Genomic DNA, 18,687 nt, shown 5'->3' with positions numbered 1-18,687 from the left:
GAAATACCTCGAACCCAGTTTCCAATCCCAATACAAAGTGTCAGCCCAGCGATTGCATATTGAATAACTGTCCGATTTGCTATATATAGAAATGGCAGCGCTGATAATGCGCTATTTGCTCAGCTCTCGAATTGTGCGATACACAAATAAACCGATTTTGCTGTAATCAGTGTCTGCAGTTGGCCAACAACTTTCACTCTGACTCATCTGCTGTTGTATCGTATTACGATTGCAAAGCTAACTATTTAAAGTTGCGTGATTTTAATTATGATTGAAAAGCACTTAATTGGGCGCTGCTGTCATAACTTGACGTTTAAAAGATGCTCGCCTTAAAATGCCGAGAATTTGATAATAAATTATGCAGGGAATGCAAATAAATCTTTTAAGTGTATAAAAATATGCAACAATTTGTGTAAATTCTTTATTCTCTGGCGCTTTCAAAAGCTTATTTTGTTCTAAGCACAAATCCATTCGCAATATATTTAAATGTTCTTTTATATTATTGTGTTTGTGGTGTGTATTTGTGTTGAGCACTTTAAATGCTACAGCCACAGCAGCTGCACAACAATGGGCAACAAACATGTTGCAAGCTAACACACAACTATTATCCAGCTAACAGGAAGGCGGGGACCCGCCTTCAACTGCTGCCATTGCGAATGTCAGCAGCAATGAATGTTGATATAATTTTTAATTAAAAAAGCATTTGCAGTTGCCTGGCTGGCTAGAATAACAGCAGTAAGCAGAGGGCGAGAAAGTGAGAGACACAGAAGTGAAGCTGCTGTGAACTTGTGCAACTGTTTAGATAAATTCAAACTGAATGTTGTTACATACCCCACCAGCACACACACACACACATACACACGTTGCTTCTCACTTGCTTTTTGAATGGAAGTTATTAGCGCTCCAAATCCCCAGACAGACAGATAAACACTCACACACATTCACATCCTTGCTGCAGAGGCTTAAAGGACAAGTTCAGATTCTGTTTTAGTTGCTGTTGCTCTCGCTGCTTCTGCATATGATTTTGTCAAGAGGCTTGCAACCGCAATACCAACAACAACAACAACAGAAGCAAAAAAATCACTACCAAAGAATTTTTAATTAAGTAGCTTAAAAAACGGGCGAAGCACTTGGATAGCAAAAGGAGTTGCATGTGGCAATGTGGCCGAGGAAGCATCATCAGTTGCCAAAAGCTAGCCACGTTCGTGATGATGTCGTCCTCATCGTCGCCAACAGTCATGGCAGACACGTAGCACCATACCACACCACACGAACTGGGCCAATGGAGCTGCGGCTGGCACTTTGCCCACGACTCCAACTGAGATTTTGTTGCAATAAAACACTTTGGATCCGTGGATGGGAGATGCGAATGTTCCCCTTGCTCCCTTGCCACGCAGTAGTTTGCAATGAGAAATGTTGCAATCGTGCACAGGACATTTAAATGTGCTCCTCGCATGCCATACCTAAGGCCATCACATCTATGCATATCTGAAGCTGTAACTGTGGTCCAGCTGCGCCCTGACAAGCGACTGTGAGCAGCTTCCGTTTGCAACAAAGCCGGCGCCATTCAATGAACTTCAGCAGCGCCCGTTTGGTATGCAACATTTTTTTTTAGTTCATAATTTCTATGCAGGCACAAATAGAACTTCGTGTGCGTGTGTGCGTGTGTGAGAGTGTGTGAGTTATTGCCAACAGCGTCTGCGACATGCGAATGCAAATGCAGCTACAAGATACTTTGTGTCACAGCTACGAGACAACGACAACATCGCGACAAAGTGTAGCAATCAGACAAGAAAGATGTTGCCGAGTGTTAATGGAGCAACAACAGCAATAACAAGTGAGCAGCGAGCAGCGAGCGAGTCGAATGACTGCAGCAGTGAGTGCTAAAACAATTCGGCCGACAGTCGCTTCCAAATGATGTCTACGCATGTCTAAAATTTATTTTTATGACATCATAAATTCCGCAGGCGATGATTTCGCTTTCGCACACCACCCCCACACTTTGTGTGTGTGGAATTGCCGAGTGAGTGAGTGCATAAATGAATGACAAATGCCACATTCCATGCACGCCAAATGGCAAATCATTTGTCATCTAAAGCACAAGCAATATGTTAAAGATATGCGATCATAAGTAGAGGCTTTTTTTTGTGAGTTTAGATCACCCCTTCGATTTATCGATTCTAACCCCATCGAATCATTGGCAAGCTTATCAACCATGGGGAGTTGGACACACATTAACTCGCCTAAAAACAGAGTGACAAAAAACCACCACCACCCAAATGCCCAATGTTGGCACACCCTTTTCACACACACACTCCGCCCCCAAAACACTCTCACTCAACTATGATTGCAACAACTCACAGATAGAGTCCTGCGGGAGTTGTCACCTGGCAAATGTTTGCGCGACCAGCGCAATTGCATTCCACCTACAAAAGAAAATTGTTAACTGAAACCACATCAACTATTATAATTAGCCAAACTACGAGTAATTTTGGGCCAATTTGTCTTCATAGACACGACGCCAGTTGTCAGTCCCTTGAGGTTGGCTAGACGAGCCGAATTTCAATGAAATAAATACACATTTATGTCCATTTAAAAGTTTAGCAACAACAGACAAATTCTAAGCTATGCTTAAGCTATTGTAGCGACATCTTAAAAACTTTAACTTGTCATACACCAAAAACTGAACTGAAATTTTCGTCGGCAAACATTCCTCTGTGAGATTCGCAAACTTTTACAATGAGCATAATATTTAAGTTGTGGTTGGATGTTTTTCTCTTCCATTGATTTGAGTTTTTTTTTTTGGGCTTTTTGCTGTAATTTTTCAGCATTTTGTGCTGTTTTGTTGAAATGATTTTTCCGCTTTTTATTTGCCTCGACAATTTGGAGCAAAGCTCTCAACTTTTTTGCGCTATTCTGTTCTCTGTTTCGTATTGGATTCGCAGGGTAGTTTGTTACTCCCACACCAAGCGCCAACGCAGCTATTTCAAATGAGCCAAGCTAAAAGCGCCAGAAAATGAGAAATGTTTCGTTGATTGTTAATGTCGCGGTTAATGTTTTCCCTCCCTCTGCAATTCCCCCTTCTTGACTTTTTTTTTTGTTTTTGGTGAATTCTGACCGAAATTTAAGTCTTTGATGTTTTTTTTTTGTAGCTTTAAATAGCAAAGCAATGTAGAGATAGCTGGGAGATCAAAGAAGACTGCTAGAATTTTAATATGTAGCTAATTTATTAAAATTAACTATTAATGAGCAAAGCCTTTTTTGATGAACTTTTCTCTCTGTTTACTTTAGTGTACTTTAAACTAGGTTCACACATAAAAAAGTAAAAAGTAAAGTATCTTTTGAGTCAGCATGTAATCCTTGTGCTCTGAGAGCCAATTAAGGAAATGGCATGCTACACTTTGAGGACACTGAAAAACCATTATCAAAGCTTTGCAACAGCATCCTCAGCTAGCTGATAATAAGCGCAGCTGTCACAACTCTCTTTTTTTACTTATCAATTGGAAGGCAAAGCTATGATAGTTTTTCTCTTTTTTTATGATCTGACACTCTAATGCCTTAAAAATTGTTTCACTCTGATAGCAAACAGCACCGAAAAGTTTCAATTTTATAACTTTCCTGTCTAGTAATAATGAAATATTTAAACAAAAATATCTATAACATTTTATGAGCCTTTTGATTAAAGGTTATTTTCTTTTTTTTATAGCTTGGCACTGTAATAATTCCAAAAGTAAAGTTTAGGAATTTTCCCATATAGAAATAGAGAAAAATATAAACAAAACTAGCTTATCAAATTACCTAATACATAATAATAAACCTTCAGTGACTTAACACTTGAATAATATAATTTTGGAACTTCCCAAACTAAACAATCTTTTAAGCTTGATGAAAATGATATATCTAAAAGGCCATCCAAAGACGGTCTCAGGCTGATTAGTGGGTTAACTCACCTGTCCTGTTTTGCTGGTTAACAACTGGTGCTGAAGGATTTACTGCCTGTTACATACATATATCTGGATGATGCTTGACGTTGCCAAAGGTTCCTCAGCTATGGAGACGAGAAATCACATATAAATTTGCAGCAACGCGAGTTGGAACAATTTGGGGCAAACGTCAGGGATGCCGGCAGGTGACAGCAGCTTTGATGGCAGTTGGTGCAGTTGGCGAGGCTGTTTTTTGTTTCTCTTTTGTTTTTTTTTTTTTTTTTTTTTTTTTTTGGTTGGGGTTATGTTGCACTTGCTGCCACAGTTGTTGTTGTTGTTGTTGTTGCTGTTGCTGCTGCAGTTGGCTTAGGCGTTAATGACAAATTGCTGGTTCGGTGGTCAATGGTACGACGACGCATCCTTTTATCCTTGCACTTTAGCACTGCTCGTTGGCTCGTTTCCGTTTCACATTTTGCTGCTGCTCGTTGCTGCTGCTGCTGCTGTTGCTGTTGCTGCTGTTGCGACTGCGGCTGCTTGTGTTGCGACTGCGACGCTGCTGCATTTTTTGCGTAACTTGTGAGCTTTTGCTTTCACACATTTCACAGTCAATTGAAACAACATTATTATTACTACAATTTATTGACTTCGGTTTGGAGAGCAATCACAAATCACGACGGGGGCGAAATATAGAGCGCGATTGTACGCGATAAGCCCTCAAAAATCCTTTTTTAACTTTTACCGATTCTCTGCGTATTTTTTTCTTTCTTTCGCTGCGTTTAATTGATTTTTGCGCGTGTATATGTGAATGCATGTATGTATGTACGAGCATACATGCTGCTGCTGCTGCTGCTGACTGCGAGAGTATGCGTGAGTGTGTGTGTACGAATAGAAATGTAAGTGAGTGAGACTGTGTGTGTGTTTGTGAGTGAGTGTGAACAGGCAATGGCAACGGCAACGGAATGCGATGCGTCCGAATGGCAGTGCGGAGCTTTTGCTTATGAGCCGCGTTTTACTACAAGCGCAACGCTTTTGGCCTGAATATGCGAATTTCCTGCGCTACTCCTACGTTAACAGAGCGCAGCGCAGCACGCACATCTCTCTCTATGTGTGTGAGTGTTTGTGTGCGAGTGTATGGGTATGAATTTCAGTATAATAAAATATCCTGTTTGGGAACGAATGAGCAAATGTTCAACGCACTGCGCATGCTCATGAAATTTGGAGCAAGTTGCCGCTGCTGGCTATTTTGTGGGCGATAGCGAGCAAATGGCGATAACACTTTCCACCCACACCCCGCCCCCACATACACCACGCAAACACACATACACTCACATACACGACAAATGCACCACCACCAAAAACACCACAGCGTTCGTTCAACGTCCCTTTTACACTACAGTTCGTTTGTTCGTTGGATTTTTTTCCTTTCACTTTGGTTTTTTTGCGTGCGGCTAACTCACTTTTAACGCTTTTTATTTTGGGCACTTGTGGTTCTCGTTGATAACTTATTTGCAACACACAATTCATACACTTTGCGATTGTTTGCGATAGATTTGCAGCTATTTTATAAACATTAACGAATTTGACGATGATGAACAGCCATTTTCTGCTGCACCCCCCTAAATTTATGTTATGGTTTTGTCATCTGCAACTTAACGGTGTGTCAAACTGTTAATAACAGCCGCGATTACATAGTTATCGAAATTAACTTATATTAATAAGTTTGTAAATTTAAAGAAGCATTATTTAAATAATTCTTGTTTCATTAGCTAAAGGTTTTTATATAATATATATTGTTTTCATCCATTCGAATATTTACACTTGCCTTAAAAGTACATAACAGTGGTATAACAGCACCAACTCGAGTTTACTGTTATATTACTGTGTCACTATTTAAAGGTGATCAGATGTGGCTACTTTAAACGAACCAAATTGATTTATCTGGCAACGCTGCGAAAATACCGCACAATAACAGAATTGCTCCACACAATATTTGCAAGACTTGATTTTGAATTCAATACATTATAAATTATTAAATATTATGGTGCTCTTTTTATTACTTATTGACCTTTAAATAATAATAAATCAAGATTTAAAAATACCCATCACATTACATTTATCCGTTATGATGAAGCAGAGCATTATTTACTGATTGGCTCACTCCATGCTGCATTTTAGTATATTATTGCATTCAGTGATCAAATAATTTGTATATTTGGTATATATCATTTTATTTTAGTGGTATATTTGGTAATTCGCAGTGCTGTCACATTAGTTTGTGTATTTGTGACGAGAAAATCTTGTGTCGGGAATTTGGAGCTCTTCATCAGCCCCGCCTTTGAGTGCAATTTTTATCTTTACTTTCGCCATTGTTGTGCGCTCAAGAGTGATGACAATTGAAGCAACATGACCGAAAAGATAACACTAGCCGATGCGCTGTCCAATGTGGAAGTGCTGGACGAGATTCCCTTGCCCGATGAGCAACCCTGCATAGAGGCCCAGCCCTGTTCGATTATCTACAAAGCAAATTTCGATACGAATTTCGAGGATCGCAATGGCTTCGTTACAGGTATTGCCAAGTACATCGAGGAGGCGACAACGCACGCCAATTTGGTAAGTTATTTCACACGTAGTTTCCCCTTCCCTCTACCTTACTACATTGCACTTCCGCTGCCACTTTCCGCAGAACGTTCTCTTGGATGAAGGGCAGAAACATGCTGTGATGTTATACACCTGGCGTTGTTGCTCCCGCGCCATTCCACAGCCCAAATCCAATGAGCAGCCAAATCGTGTGGAGATCTATGAGAAAACCGTCGATGTTCTGGAACCGGAAGTGAATAAGCTGCTCAATTTCATGTACTTTCAACGCAAGGCAATTGAGGCATTCTCACGGGAGGTGAAACGTCTGTGTCATGCCGAGAAACGCAAGGATTTCGTTTCGGAAGCATATCTGCTGACGCTCGGCAAGTTCATTAATATGTTTGCTGTACTTGACGAGCTGAAGAACATGAAGTCAAGCGTGAAGAACGATTATTCAACATACCGACGAGCAGCACAGTTCTTGAAGGTGATGTCGGATTCGCATACACTGCAGGAGTCCCAAAATCTATCCATGTTCTTGGCAACACAGAACAAGATACGTGACACTGTAAAGGATACATTGGAGAAGATTGTGGGCTACGAGGATCTGCTGTCGGATGTTGTGAACATTTGTGTGCATATGTTCGAAACGAAAATGTATCTGACGCCCGAGGAGAAGCATATGCTTGTGAAAGTCATGGGCTTTGGCCTGTTTCTAATGGACAGCGATGGCTGCAACATCAATAAATTGGATCAGAAGAAGAAGATTCGCCTGGATCGCATCGATCGCATCTTCAAGAACTTGGAAGTGGTTCCGTTGTTTGGCGATATGCAAATCGCTCCCTTCAACTACATCAAACGCAGCAAACACTTTGATTCCAGCAAGTGGCCGTTGTCCAGCTCAAATGCCATCAGTCCCCAGGCTGATCTAATGGTACATCTGCCACAAATACGCGAAGATCACGTCAAGTACATTTCAGAGCTGGCACGCTACACCAACGAGGTCACAACCACGGTCAAGGAGAATCCCTCAGATGCTGAGAATCGCATTACCGCTGACTTGGCGCTACGGGGACTGCAGCTACTCTCAGAGTGGACCAGCGTTGTCACCGAACTGTATTCGTGGAAGCTGTTGCATCCCACAGATCATCATCAGAACAAAGATTGCCCCGTTGAGGCAGAGGAATACGAACGCGCCACACGCTATAATTATACGTCGGAGGAGAAGTTCGCCCTGATCGAGGTGATTGCCATGATCAAGGGCCTGCAGGTGCTAATGGCACGTATCGAGACGGTGCTCTGCGAGGCCATTCGTCGCAACATCTACTCAGAGTTGCAAGACTTTGTGCAGCTAACACTGCGTGAACCTTTACGCAAAGCGGTCAAGAACAAGAAGGATCTGATACGCAGCATCATTATGTCGGTGCGTGAAACATCTGCCGATTGGCAAAAGGGCTACGAGCCTACCGATGATCCCGTTTCCAAGGGCAAAAAGGATCCCGATGGCGGTTTTCGCATTCATGTGCCGCGCCTGAATGTTGGACCCTCCTCCACTCAGCTGTACATGGTGCGCACCATGTTGGAGTCGCTGATTGCGGACAAGAGCGGCGGCAAGCGCACACTGCGGAAGGACATCGATGGCAATTGCCTCATGCAGATTGACACGTTCCACAAGACTTCATTCTATTGGAGCTATCTGCTCAATTTGAGCGACACGTTGCAAAAGTGCTGCGATTTGTCGCAACTTTGGTATCGCGAATTTTATCTTGAGATGACCATGGGACGCAAGGTAAACAAGTGCATGGTGCGGCATCAGCACAACGAGGAATGCAAGGATTTGATAACGATGGAGAAACGCATTCAGTTTCCAATTGAAATGTCAATGCCGTGGATTTTAACTGATCACATCTTACAGACCAAGGAGCCCTCTATGATGGAGTACGTTGTTTAAGCCACTTCGTTATAATGTCAGCTAGTAATTTGTTTTCTTTATCTTTCAGATTTGTCTTGTATCCCTTGGATTTGTACAACGATTCAGCGCATTATGCACTCACAGTCTTCCGCAAGCAATTCCTCTACGACGAAGTGGAGGCCGAGGTCAACTTATGCTTTGATCAGTTTGTTTACAAATTAAGCGAACAAATCTTTGCCCATTACAAGCAACTGGCGGGCAGGTGAGTCTACTTAGTAATCGAAACTATTTGAATTTCAGTTAACAAAGCTTAATTTTAGCATTTTCTTGGACAAACGTTTCCGTTTGGAGTGCGAAGTGCTCGGCTTCAATTTCCAATCGTATCCACGCAATAATCGTTATGAGACGCTGCTTAAGCAACGACACGTTCAGCTCTTGGGTAAGCATTAAATTTATATCTATTAGCCATGTATTTAAATTAACTGATTCGATTGTTTTACAGGTCGCTCCATTGATCTGAACAAGTTGATCACACAACGCATAAATGCAAACATGCACAAGAGCATCGAATTGGCAATCAGTCGCTTTGAGGGCAATGACATAACCGGCATTGTGGTAAGTTAAGCTCGCAACGTAACCACAACTTCCATCTCTTAATGCTGCATTCTTTTGACAGGAACTTGAGGGGCTTTTGGAGGCTAATCGCATTTGCCACAAAATGCTGAGCAAGTACTTGGCTTTAGACAACTTTGACGGCATGGTGAAAGAGGCTAATCATAATGTCCTAGCACCTTATGGTCGCATCACATTGCACGTATTTGTGGAATTGAACTATGACTTTCTCGTTAATTACTGCTACAATGCAGCCACAAACAGGTGAGTTTTACTTACTAACTCTTTAATTCATTCTATAATAATTTTCTTATCTGATTTTTAGGTTTATACGCACCAAGGTCAATTTATCATCGTCACAGGCAATACAGCGCGAGAAGCCGCCGCAAATGTCGCATTATTATCTATGGGGCTCGAAGCAATTGAATGCGGCATATTCCACACAGTACGGACAATATACTGGCTTTGTGGGTGCACCACATTTCCATGCCATGTGCCGATTGTTGGGCTATCAGGGCATTGCCGTCGTCATGGACATCATACTGAAGGACATTGTGAAGCCACTCATTCAGGGCTCATTGCTGCAGTTCACCAAAACGCTAATGATTGCCATGCCCAAGTCTTGCAAATTGCCACGCTGTGAGTACGGCTCACCAGGCGTGCTCAGCTACTATCAAGCGCATCTAACGGACATTGTGCAATATCCGGATACGAAGACTGAACTGTTTCAGTCGTTCAGAGAGTTTGGCAACTGCATCATCTTTTGTCTGCTGATCGAACAGGCTTTGTCGCAGGAGGAGGTCTGTGATCTGTTGCATGCAGCGCTCTTCCAAAACATATTTCCACGCCCATTCTGCAAAGGTGACATTTAAATATCTTTATCATCTATCCAACTCGATTCTAATCTCTATAATTCTACGTTGCAGAGAATGAAAAGCCCGAGGCTAAGCAGAAGCGTCTTGAAGCGCAATTTGCCAACTTGCAAATTGTGTCGAACGTTGAGAAAATTGGCACAGCCAAGGTGAGCTTTTTATAACATCTAATCAACTTTATTGTATACTCACACTATCTTGTTTTTGAATCCACAGCAAGCAATGATTGCGCGCGAGGGAGATCTGTTGACCAGGGAGCGCCTCTGTTGCGGTCTGAGCATCTTTGAGGTGATCTTAAATCGCGTCAAGAGCTATTTGGATGATCCAGTGTGGTGTGGACCGCCGCCAGCTAATGGCATAATCCATGTGGATGAATGCTCCGAGTTTCATCGACTTTGGTCAGCTTTACAATTTGTCTACTGCATCCCCGTGCGTGGCACGGAATACACCATTGAAGAGCTGTTTGGCGAGGGCCTCAACTGGGCTGGTTGCGTTATGATTGTGCTGCTTGGCCAGCAGCGTCGCTTTGAAGCTCTAGACTTTTGCTATCACATTTTGCGAGTGCAGCGCGTCGATGGCAAGGATGAGGACGTGAAGGGCATTGTAAGTCCAAGATAATTGACTTTATTGCACCATTTGTATTAATTATCCATTGGTATTGCAGCAATTGAAGCGAATGGTGGACCGCATACGACGCTTCCAAGTATTAAATTCACAAATATTCTCAATACTAAACAAGTATCTTAAGGGTGGCGATGGTGAGGGCTCAAATGTAGAGCACGTGCGCTGTTTTCCGCCGCCACAACATCCATCGGTTATATCATCGTCGTCACACTATCAGGATCCACAAAAGCTGCGGCAAAGCATGAACAATTGATAGCATTACCATGAAATGCATTTAAGCTAAACACACATAAAAACACTTAATTTAAATATTTAACCACAATTACAAAGCTATCCTAACGCTATTTAAGGGCATCTATCCAAGAAATTCTTCGTCTCGATGAAATGCCTGGGAAAAATACATTCGATTTTATTACTATTGTTATTCCTTTTGATTACATTTTCTTTTTGATTTGTTTATTATGGTATATTGCTCTATTACATACGCTATATGTAAATTGTTTTATGCAAGCAATTATATTATATACTACTATATTCATAGATTTATAATTAATTCCAAGCTACAATCGATTGCATTCTCTGTATGTACTATTTCAAATAATGTATGTGTATCTTTGCATTTGAGTTTTAATTATGTACTATGATATTATAGAGAACCACAATAGTTTTGCTTAAATAATGCGAGAATCAAATTAGCCAAAGAATTGACACGACAGATGGGCAAAAAATACTTGTATGCATAAGTTGGCTTTAAATTACGAAATACATTCAAGAAAGCAAAGTATTAATTATAAAGTAAAAACTGCCAATTAAAACAGAGCGCATATAAAAAGAGGAATAATTTATGAAGTGTGCATCATGTATGATGTATGTAAACAGAATTACACACACAGAGACAAAATGGCAACTTAATACAATGAACTTTATCGAATAAAATTTTCATACGTATTTCTAACAAACCCTTATAAACAATTGGACTACTCTCTCTCTCTTTGGGAGTGTGGAAGATATTTTATTACAGTTATAATATTAGATTTATGCTCATTGGAATGTTTGGCCTCATACATTATTTTCCCTCACAGTCACAAGTTTTATTCGCCACACCATTCTTTGCTGGACTGCTGCTCGCTTTGTAGATGTGCAACACGCTGAAATTGTCTGCATAGTTGCGTGGCAACTGGAATTTGGCACTGTCGGCACCCAAATAGCAAGCCCCATAAGCACTGCTCTTGGTGATTTGCACCAATTTGAGATTGTATGGTATGGACATCTTGGCCAGCTCATCAATGAATGACTGCTTCAGCAGATTCCAGCTGCTCCACACTGAACCCACGCACACGACGCTCAGTTCACCAGATTTGACCAACTCCTTGCTAACGTTGGGCAACAGCGATTTAATCATACGTGCAAGATGCACGCCAGCCTCTTGGAACAGGGACAAGGCCAGCTTGTCACCACTTTCGGCACTCTCAGCCAACTTCTTGCAAAGATTCGCAAAGAAGGGCTTGTCGAACTTGGCATAGCAATGTGTCAGCATATCGTAGCGTGTCTCGATATTGAAATGCTCCTTGATCAGCGTCCAAGTCTTCTCAATGGGATATGGGGACTTCTCAAAGTTATCCATGTGATCAAAGACCACTTTAATGGACCGATACGATATGAACCAGGCTAATAAAACGAAAGAGTAATCCATTAATCATGGCAATGTCAATGAATCACACAATGATTAGATGTCCATCAAACGTTATCAGGCAAAACGTAATCTGGGTCGCTGCATTGAAACAATGCAAATGATAACGCTCGAAGGAGATCGCATTGTAACACTTACCGCTGCCCTCGTCCCCCAGAAAATTGCCCCAGCCACCACAGTTGGCTGTGGTGCCATCGGGATTGCGTAGCAGACAATTGGAACCGGTGCCCGAGATGAGCACCATGCCGCCAATGGAGGAGGCAGTGAACATGCTGCCCATGGTATCGCTGGACACGGCATAGCTGTCGGCCAGCTTGGGGAAAGTGCTTCTTAGCTCCTGCTCCAGCTCACGATTGGTGGCTTCCTAAAAAACCAAAATTAATTACATACAACAAATGACAATTAAATTGTAATTTTACCTGTTCGCAGCCGCTGAGACTGAGGCCCAAGCTGGCGAGTGGCGTGTCCTTTGGTATCTTTGCCTCCTCCTTGCAACGCTCCACCATGTCGGCAATGCGACGCGCACACTCTGGGATGCCAATGCCCCAGTGATTGGTGCCCAGACCGCTGGTGTTGCCCACCGATTCACCGCTCTCATCGCAGATGACAAGCCTGGAGTGCGTTGCACCGCTGCAATAACAACAACAACAACAAGAGAAGAAGTGCTTAATTAATTGTGTCTACATCCGCTTGGTCACTTGCCGCATCATTGTTCGACTATTGGGGCGCTACTTCAGGGTCATGACCGAACACAATAATAATATAGTAGCTATTAATAGTTCCAACTAAATCGAATTAAATGTCTGCCAATTGAGCAAATTGAAATTGAAGCTGGGACAGAGATTGAAACGTTGGCTCACTTCACATCACGTTTTTTCAATTAGTTAATTTGGAGGAAAGGTGCAAATAGAACTGTCGCACGCATCAAATAGATATTTCATTCGATTTATTAAGACATCTTATACTGAGAACTAAAAATATCTATAAAAAGTACTCAAATGAAATGTAAATAGATATATATTTATAGTGTTCATGATCTAGGTATTCCCCTTAATTAATTGACCCATATAACGCATTCATGCGGGCTGCAAAGATACAAAATCTACATGCAGATACAATATCTAAATATACGTATCTTTTGCTGTGTAGAGACCCTCATTCAATTGCTATTATTATTATGCGCACTAGTTGCAACTCAATTGAGGCAAATGCTTGTGCAACACGGAAGAATAGCAAATGTTTGTTATCGCTAAGCTGAAAATGTGTTTGCATTGCTGGCGATAAATAAATGCTTAATTAACTTTTTGCTATTTGAAAGATAAGCGAGGCGCCAAATCCAGCTGACGTCAACAATGCGATAAGATGGCAACGCTGTTGCTCCGAGAAAAGCGTTGCCACCTCACAACGTACGGCAACCGGTCAGAATAATATTGCACAATAGAAACATTTGTTAAAAGTTTGTTTAATTGCAAAGTGCGTGTCGTGTTGTGAGTGGATTGGAAATTGAATTCGGAGAAAGATCATAAAAGACTGTTTGGTAATTAAAGCAATTACAATTTAATTGATATTATGAAGCTGTTGGCAAATGTTCGCCGGCTGTTAAAACATCAGCCAATGATGGAGCGCCTAATGACAACAACAACGAGCCATGCACATGACACAACAACGACAACAAGAGGATCTGTTGGGCAAGCGGCTTTAACTAGTGAGCAGCTCAATGAACTGGAGCACAACATTGAGCTGCGGCATCACAGGAACAATGTGCCTCTCATAAGACAGTTGATTGAAAAGCTCCAAGAGGGCGCCAACAATGTGGAGCTGCTGAGCCAGCTGGAGGATGAACTGCAGCAGCTGCCGAATACCACAAATCCTCGACTGCTCAGCTACAACAATGAACCCCGTGAGTTGGCCAACTACAAGCATCGCACGTTGCCGGAACAGGGAGCCAAAGAGTTCTCGGAGCTGGCTCGAACTTTGAATCTATTTCGCATGGATCATTTGAGAAATTTTACGGGTCACAAGAGTTACTATCTGACGGGGCAACTGGCCATGCTGGAACAGGCCATCATACAGTATGCATTGCAGACACTGCGAAGCCAGGGATTCAAGCTGATGTCGGTGCCCGACATCTTACCACGCGAGGTGATCGAGGCCTGTGGCATGCGCACCGAAGGCGAACGCACCCAAGTCTACAAGCTGGACACGGGTGCATGTCTATCGGGTACCTCGGAAATGGCACTCGCGGGGTACTTTGCTAACCATGTGTTGGAGGAGCAGCAACTGCCACTAAAAGTGGCTGCAGTGAGTCGATGTTATCGTGCCGAGACATCGGGATTGCAGGAGGAGAAGGGCATCTATCGGGTGCATCAGTTCACCAAGGTGGAAATGTTTTCCATCACCACACCGGAGCAATCAGAAGCCACTCTGGAACAGTTCAAGGATACCGAGATTGCGCTCTTTAAGCGGCTGGGCATAAATTTCCGCCTGCTCGATATGCCGCCCTGTGAATTGGGTGCGCCAGCATATCAGAAGTACGACATCGAAGCATGGATGCCGGGGCGTCAGATGTGGGGCGAGATCTCCAGTTGCAGCAACTGCACGGATTACCAAGCAAAGCGTCTGAATGTCAAATATAAACGCGCCTCGGATGGCAGAGTGTTGCATGCTCACACTTTGAATGGCACTGCAACTGCAATTCCACGTCTCTTGATTGCACTAATTGAGTCCTATCAGAGTGTGGGAAGTGCAGGAAACGCCTCCATCGCAATTCCCGAGGTGCTGGTGCCCTTCATGAATGGCCAGCGAACAATAATGCGGAACAAGCGGATACCGGAGACAAAGCTGGTGAAATTTATCAAGTCCACAACATCTTGAATAGTTGCTATATTAAATCAGATAATGAACGAAAGATGACAATAATGCTGCATAGTTTTATCTGTTAAGGGAACGGGAATGGTCTTCCTTTATAAAGTACCCAGGGTTCATTGATAAACTGCTGAAATTTATCAAGCGTCCAGTGTCTTGTTAAATAATTGTTCTATAATAGATTATGTATAATCAGATAAAGAAAAACAACAATGATGCTTTGTTCCCGAAGCTAATTGGCTGGTCTTATTTTCTTTAAGTACATACGAATATAGTAGATATATTTTAGTTGATTACTTTATAATATAGTATGTATAATCAGATAATTAAAGACTTCAATGGGTCTAGTCTTGCTGATCTCCGACTACATTTTAAGCTGGAGAAATTTTTTAAAACGTCATCAGCTTTTGAAATGATTTCTCTATAAAATCAGTCTTCAAATGAATGACAATAAACAACATTACTGCATAGTGTTTTATCTATTCGTGAACTTAATAGAGATTAATTATATATAGTATATGTATTTTAGTTGATCCCCTGATACCCAAAAGCTGGTTAAATTTATGAAGGTGTCATCAACTTGTTTAATGATTCCTCTTCATAATGACAATGACAACAACAATGATGCCTAGTTTTATATGTCCTTGAGGACCTCCTGGAGCTAGTTATACTTTTTTAGTATCTATCTTTTGATTGATTACCGATAAGCTAGGGAAATTTATCAAGGCATTATAAACTTATTAAATGATTACAGCAAAATTTCAGCTAATGAATAAATGATAACAAAAAGTATGATGGCATGTTTTATACAGAAACTGTGTCGATTATAAGAGTTTATTACTGATTTTTGTATTATGAAAAGTTCCTCTTCCTCTTTTTCAATTTAAATAAGAAACTATTGATAGCATTTTTGGATTCTATAGAAATTTTGCGTGGGGAAATAAAAACAACTAACAGATAAAAAAATAGTCGCAGCTAATGAGGCTTGGTCGCACTCTAAGTGAAATTCATATGTGTTTTAGTTGATCCCCCTGTGTGATAAGTGTTTGTCAACTACATTGGACTAATAATCTGCGGCTCTCATTGTTAATCAATTGCGCACTTGATATATATAGTGTGTAAAGTTGTATATAATCATTAAGTTAGCCACTTAATAAATCAAGAGCAATAGTCGATGATGATGTTTGTGATATATTGACCTCACTTACCCTTCAATGCCGCCAAAATATTTCATTTCACTTGTTGAACTTTCGCGTGTTCCGTGTTTTGTTTTTAGATGAAGGCGTTGCAGGGGAGGCAAAAACGCACGATTTCTGTAACATTTATAAAGTGAATTTAATTTACTTAATTGCACCGATATTGTTGTGTATACGAAACCCTTTCCTCTTTCATCACAACACTCAACGCAAATCTTATCGTATTTTTTTTTTATGAGGTGCAAAAGAATTTATGCTGAGAAAGCGAAAGTGGCTTTTTTGCATGTGTTTAAAGAATGGCTAAAGCTGCGGTTGCCGTTGCTGTGATCGCCACATAGTCACTGCAGTAGAAAGGGAGAGGGAGAGAGCAAGAGGCAGAGAGAGTGGGGCGAGTTGAGGAAACCGAAACTAGTTTACAAACAAAATCCACTCACTTTTCATGCGATTTATTAATTGGGTATGTTTGTTTGTGTTGTGCTAATCGCGAATTTATAAATTATCTTTATACCGCTCTGCAGCAAGTGAGTAATATTTGTTTTGAGCCTTAACAAATAAATTGTAAACGCGTCAGCAGCACGACAACCGTTAAATATTTCTCATAACACACACACTGACAGAAAAAAAAGCATAAAACACATACACAGACATTCCGATACACATCAATTATTAAGTCGAGCCCCACAATATATGTATAATTCGTAATTCGCAATATTATAGTGAATTCCATTCTTACCCGACGCAGGGAAGTTAGCTACGTCCAAACGCTGCGAAGCCTAAACACAAAATATTGTTTTGAGACGCCAACATTTGTTATTTAAAGATTTGGCGTCCGCTTCTCTCAGCTGTTGAGAAGTTAACTCTGCCAGCAAAAGCTCAGTGCTATAAAGCGCCAACCATCATTTACAGTGTTGTAAGCCTCCCACATTCAAATACAGTAATGCATTTCGATAAACATTTGTATTTATTTTGCGCTCAATTTTACTTTTTGCTTTTCTCCTTGTCTTTATCTTTAATCGTGTACTTGTCGTAAGATTTAGTCGGATCATATGGCTCCCAGCGGCTAGCGGGGAATATATGCTTATTGCGCTCGTACCAGGAACGTAACAAAACCTTACCAGCATGGGATTCTTCTTTCTCAACGGAAGCATCGCTTATCATACGCACATCGTCGTGCACATCGAACTGGAAAAGCGGTCCGGATTTGCCGCGAGCCTTCGTCACAATAAAGTCGTAAAAGGAATAATGATGCGGCAATATCAAATCCTCCTTCACATACATCAGTTGATCGGCCATCACGGTCTTCAGCTCAATGAACTCTTTGCGCAACAGCTCCAGACACTTCTGCAGAAACTGATAAATGGAATTTCCCTTCTTCATCAGCACATTGCGTCTGTGGCCGGAGCCATCCCAGTAACTGAAGGTAATTGAAATGTCCTCATCTTTAAGTTCAGCTTGTTGCATTACCCATTCCTGACGCAGTTGCTCGCGTAGACGATTCTCTTGCTCCTCGCGCTCGCGATCTGGCAGAAATGAGGTGTCTACATCGGGATTTTTGCATATTTTCTTCTTTTTGATGGGCACCTCTTCATTCCGAATTTCTGTCCACTTCGCTGGAGCGGGCTTTTGAAACGTTTCTTTCTCCTTATCATTATCGTCGTCGTCGTTATCATCTTCATTTTCATCATCATCCATATTAAAAGACAGTGCTTGTATCTGACGTTTTTGCTTGTTCTTTTCGGCCTGTATGGCCTCCAAGGCGCGTTGCTTCTCTCGATCCTTTTCGTCCTTCTTTTGTGCTAGTTTCTTTTCTCTTTCACGCACAATATCCTCCTGCTTGGCCTTCATTTCATCCAACGTGACCAGACCAATGGTCGACGACTTGAGCTGCTGTTCCACGGCATCGTAGTGCGTTGCAAACTTGTTCTCAATCTTGTCCAGCTTCAGCTCCTCCTCAATTTTCTTCTTGCGAAACTCGATCTCCTGTTGTTGTATCTCGCGCTTCTTCATGAGCTGCGCAGCTCTTCCAGCCTCGCTGGCTGCACCTTTGTAGTGCGCCATGTCTCCAAGTTAATAAAAAAGTTTATATTATTTGATTCAGCACTGTTTTGTGCTATTTTACGCCACTTTTTACAGCAGTACGATTTGTTATTTATTTTTTGTGACAACTACCTCTTCTTCTTTTTCTTACAACAGCTGCTCGATGTGGCTGCTGTTAGTTAACACCAAATGTTATTAATAACATGTTACTGTTGAGCTGCGTTTTCGATAAGTAATCGATTACATAGCAGTCAGCTTCTGCAACGTTGTAATTGTGAGCGCGCGCCGTTAATTTTAAATGTGTCCGAGCTTTGATGTCCTTTTAGAGACCTTTAAAGAGCTTTCGTGCGTTGTCTAACATAAATACGTTTGGTATATG

General features: G+C 41.6%; 4 protein-coding genes across 5 annotated transcripts; 2 read left to right on the top strand and 2 right to left on the bottom strand.

Moving 5' to 3' along the window:
- The first annotated feature begins 6,183 nt into the window (after positions 1-6,183).
- On the top strand, positions 6,184-10,944 carry LOC133837487 (cytoplasmic FMR1-interacting protein). The gene is made up of 10 exons (XM_062268264.1): positions 6,184-6,533; positions 6,607-8,438; positions 8,501-8,674; positions 8,733-8,851; positions 8,915-9,027; positions 9,089-9,288; positions 9,350-9,885; positions 9,951-10,045; positions 10,113-10,499; positions 10,561-10,944. Exons 1-10 carry the CDS (start codon positions 6,327-6,329, stop codon positions 10,771-10,773), a joined length of 3,876 nt encoding a protein of 1,291 aa, XP_062124248.1. The 5' UTR covers positions 6,184-6,326; the 3' UTR covers positions 10,774-10,944.
- A 557-nt stretch (positions 10,945-11,501) lies between these two features.
- Positions 11,502-17,139, bottom strand: LOC133837490 (N-acetyl-D-glucosamine kinase). Of its 2 annotated transcripts, none has more exons than XM_062268268.1 (5): positions 17,005-17,139; positions 16,284-16,388; positions 12,630-12,840; positions 12,349-12,574; positions 11,502-12,188 (listed from the first exon to the last, which is right to left on the bottom strand). In XM_062268268.1, the coding sequence occupies exons 2-5, from the start codon at positions 16,307-16,309 to the stop codon at positions 11,587-11,589; spliced, it is 1,065 nt and encodes a 354-aa protein (XP_062124252.1). In that variant the 5' UTR covers positions 16,310-16,388; positions 17,005-17,139; the 3' UTR covers positions 11,502-11,586. The 2 variants fall into 2 exon arrangements, with proteins under 2 accessions (XP_062124252.1, XP_062124253.1); XM_062268269.1 differs by lacking the exon at positions 17,005-17,139 and adding an exon at positions 16,706-16,729.
- On the top strand, positions 13,484-16,363 carry LOC133837488 (serine--tRNA ligase, mitochondrial). The gene has a single exon (XM_062268265.1). It carries the CDS (start codon positions 13,780-13,782, stop codon positions 15,082-15,084), a length of 1,305 nt encoding a protein of 434 aa, XP_062124249.1. The 5' UTR covers positions 13,484-13,779; the 3' UTR covers positions 15,085-16,363.
- Positions 17,140-17,213: 74 nt separating the features above from the next.
- On the bottom strand, positions 17,214-18,465 carry LOC133837489 (protein FAM50 homolog). Its single transcript, XM_062268266.1, has one exon. It carries the CDS (start codon positions 18,327-18,329, stop codon positions 17,250-17,252), a length of 1,080 nt encoding a protein of 359 aa, XP_062124250.1. The 5' UTR covers positions 18,330-18,465; the 3' UTR covers positions 17,214-17,249.
- Between the last annotated feature and the right edge of the window lie 222 nt (positions 18,466-18,687).

Source organism: Drosophila sulfurigaster, chromosome 2R, assembly GCF_023558435.1.
Source record: "Drosophila sulfurigaster albostrigata strain 15112-1811.04 chromosome 2R, ASM2355843v2, whole genome shotgun sequence".
NCBI classification, from domain to species: domain Eukaryota; kingdom Metazoa; phylum Arthropoda; class Insecta; order Diptera; family Drosophilidae; genus Drosophila; species Drosophila sulfurigaster.
Note: the sequence above shows the minus strand (reverse complement) of the source record. Positions and strands in the feature narration are given on the sequence as shown.

Bases quoted from the DNA above. Each gene is read 5' to 3' on its own strand.
- LOC133837488 (XM_062268265.1), top strand. From the start codon at position 13,780: ATGAAGCTGTTGGCAAATGTTCGCCGGCTGTTAAAACATCAGCCAATG.
- LOC133837489 (XM_062268266.1), bottom strand. From the start codon at position 18,329: ATGGCGCACTACAAAGGTGCAGCCAGCGAGGCTGGAAGAGCTGCGCAG.
- LOC133837490 (XM_062268268.1), bottom strand. From the start codon at position 16,309: ATGAAATATTTTGGCGGCATTGAAGG. The intron at 12,575-12,629 runs GTAAAATTACAA...TTGGTTTTTTAG, and splicing joins GTCTCAGCGGCTGCGAACAG to GAAGCCACCAATCGTGAGCT. The intron at 12,189-12,348 runs GTAAGTGTTACA...TCGTTTTATTAG, and splicing joins TCTGGGGGACGAGGGCAGCG to CCTGGTTCATATCGTATCGG.
- LOC133837487 (XM_062268264.1), top strand. From the start codon at position 6,327: ATGACCGAAAAGATAACACTAGCCGATGCGCTGTCCAATGTGGAAGTG. The intron at 8,675-8,732 runs GTGAGTCTACTT...GCTTAATTTTAG, and splicing joins TACAAGCAACTGGCGGGCAG to CATTTTCTTGGACAAACGTT. The intron at 9,028-9,088 runs GTAAGTTAAGCT...TTCTTTTGACAG, and splicing joins ATGACATAACCGGCATTGTG to GAACTTGAGGGGCTTTTGGA.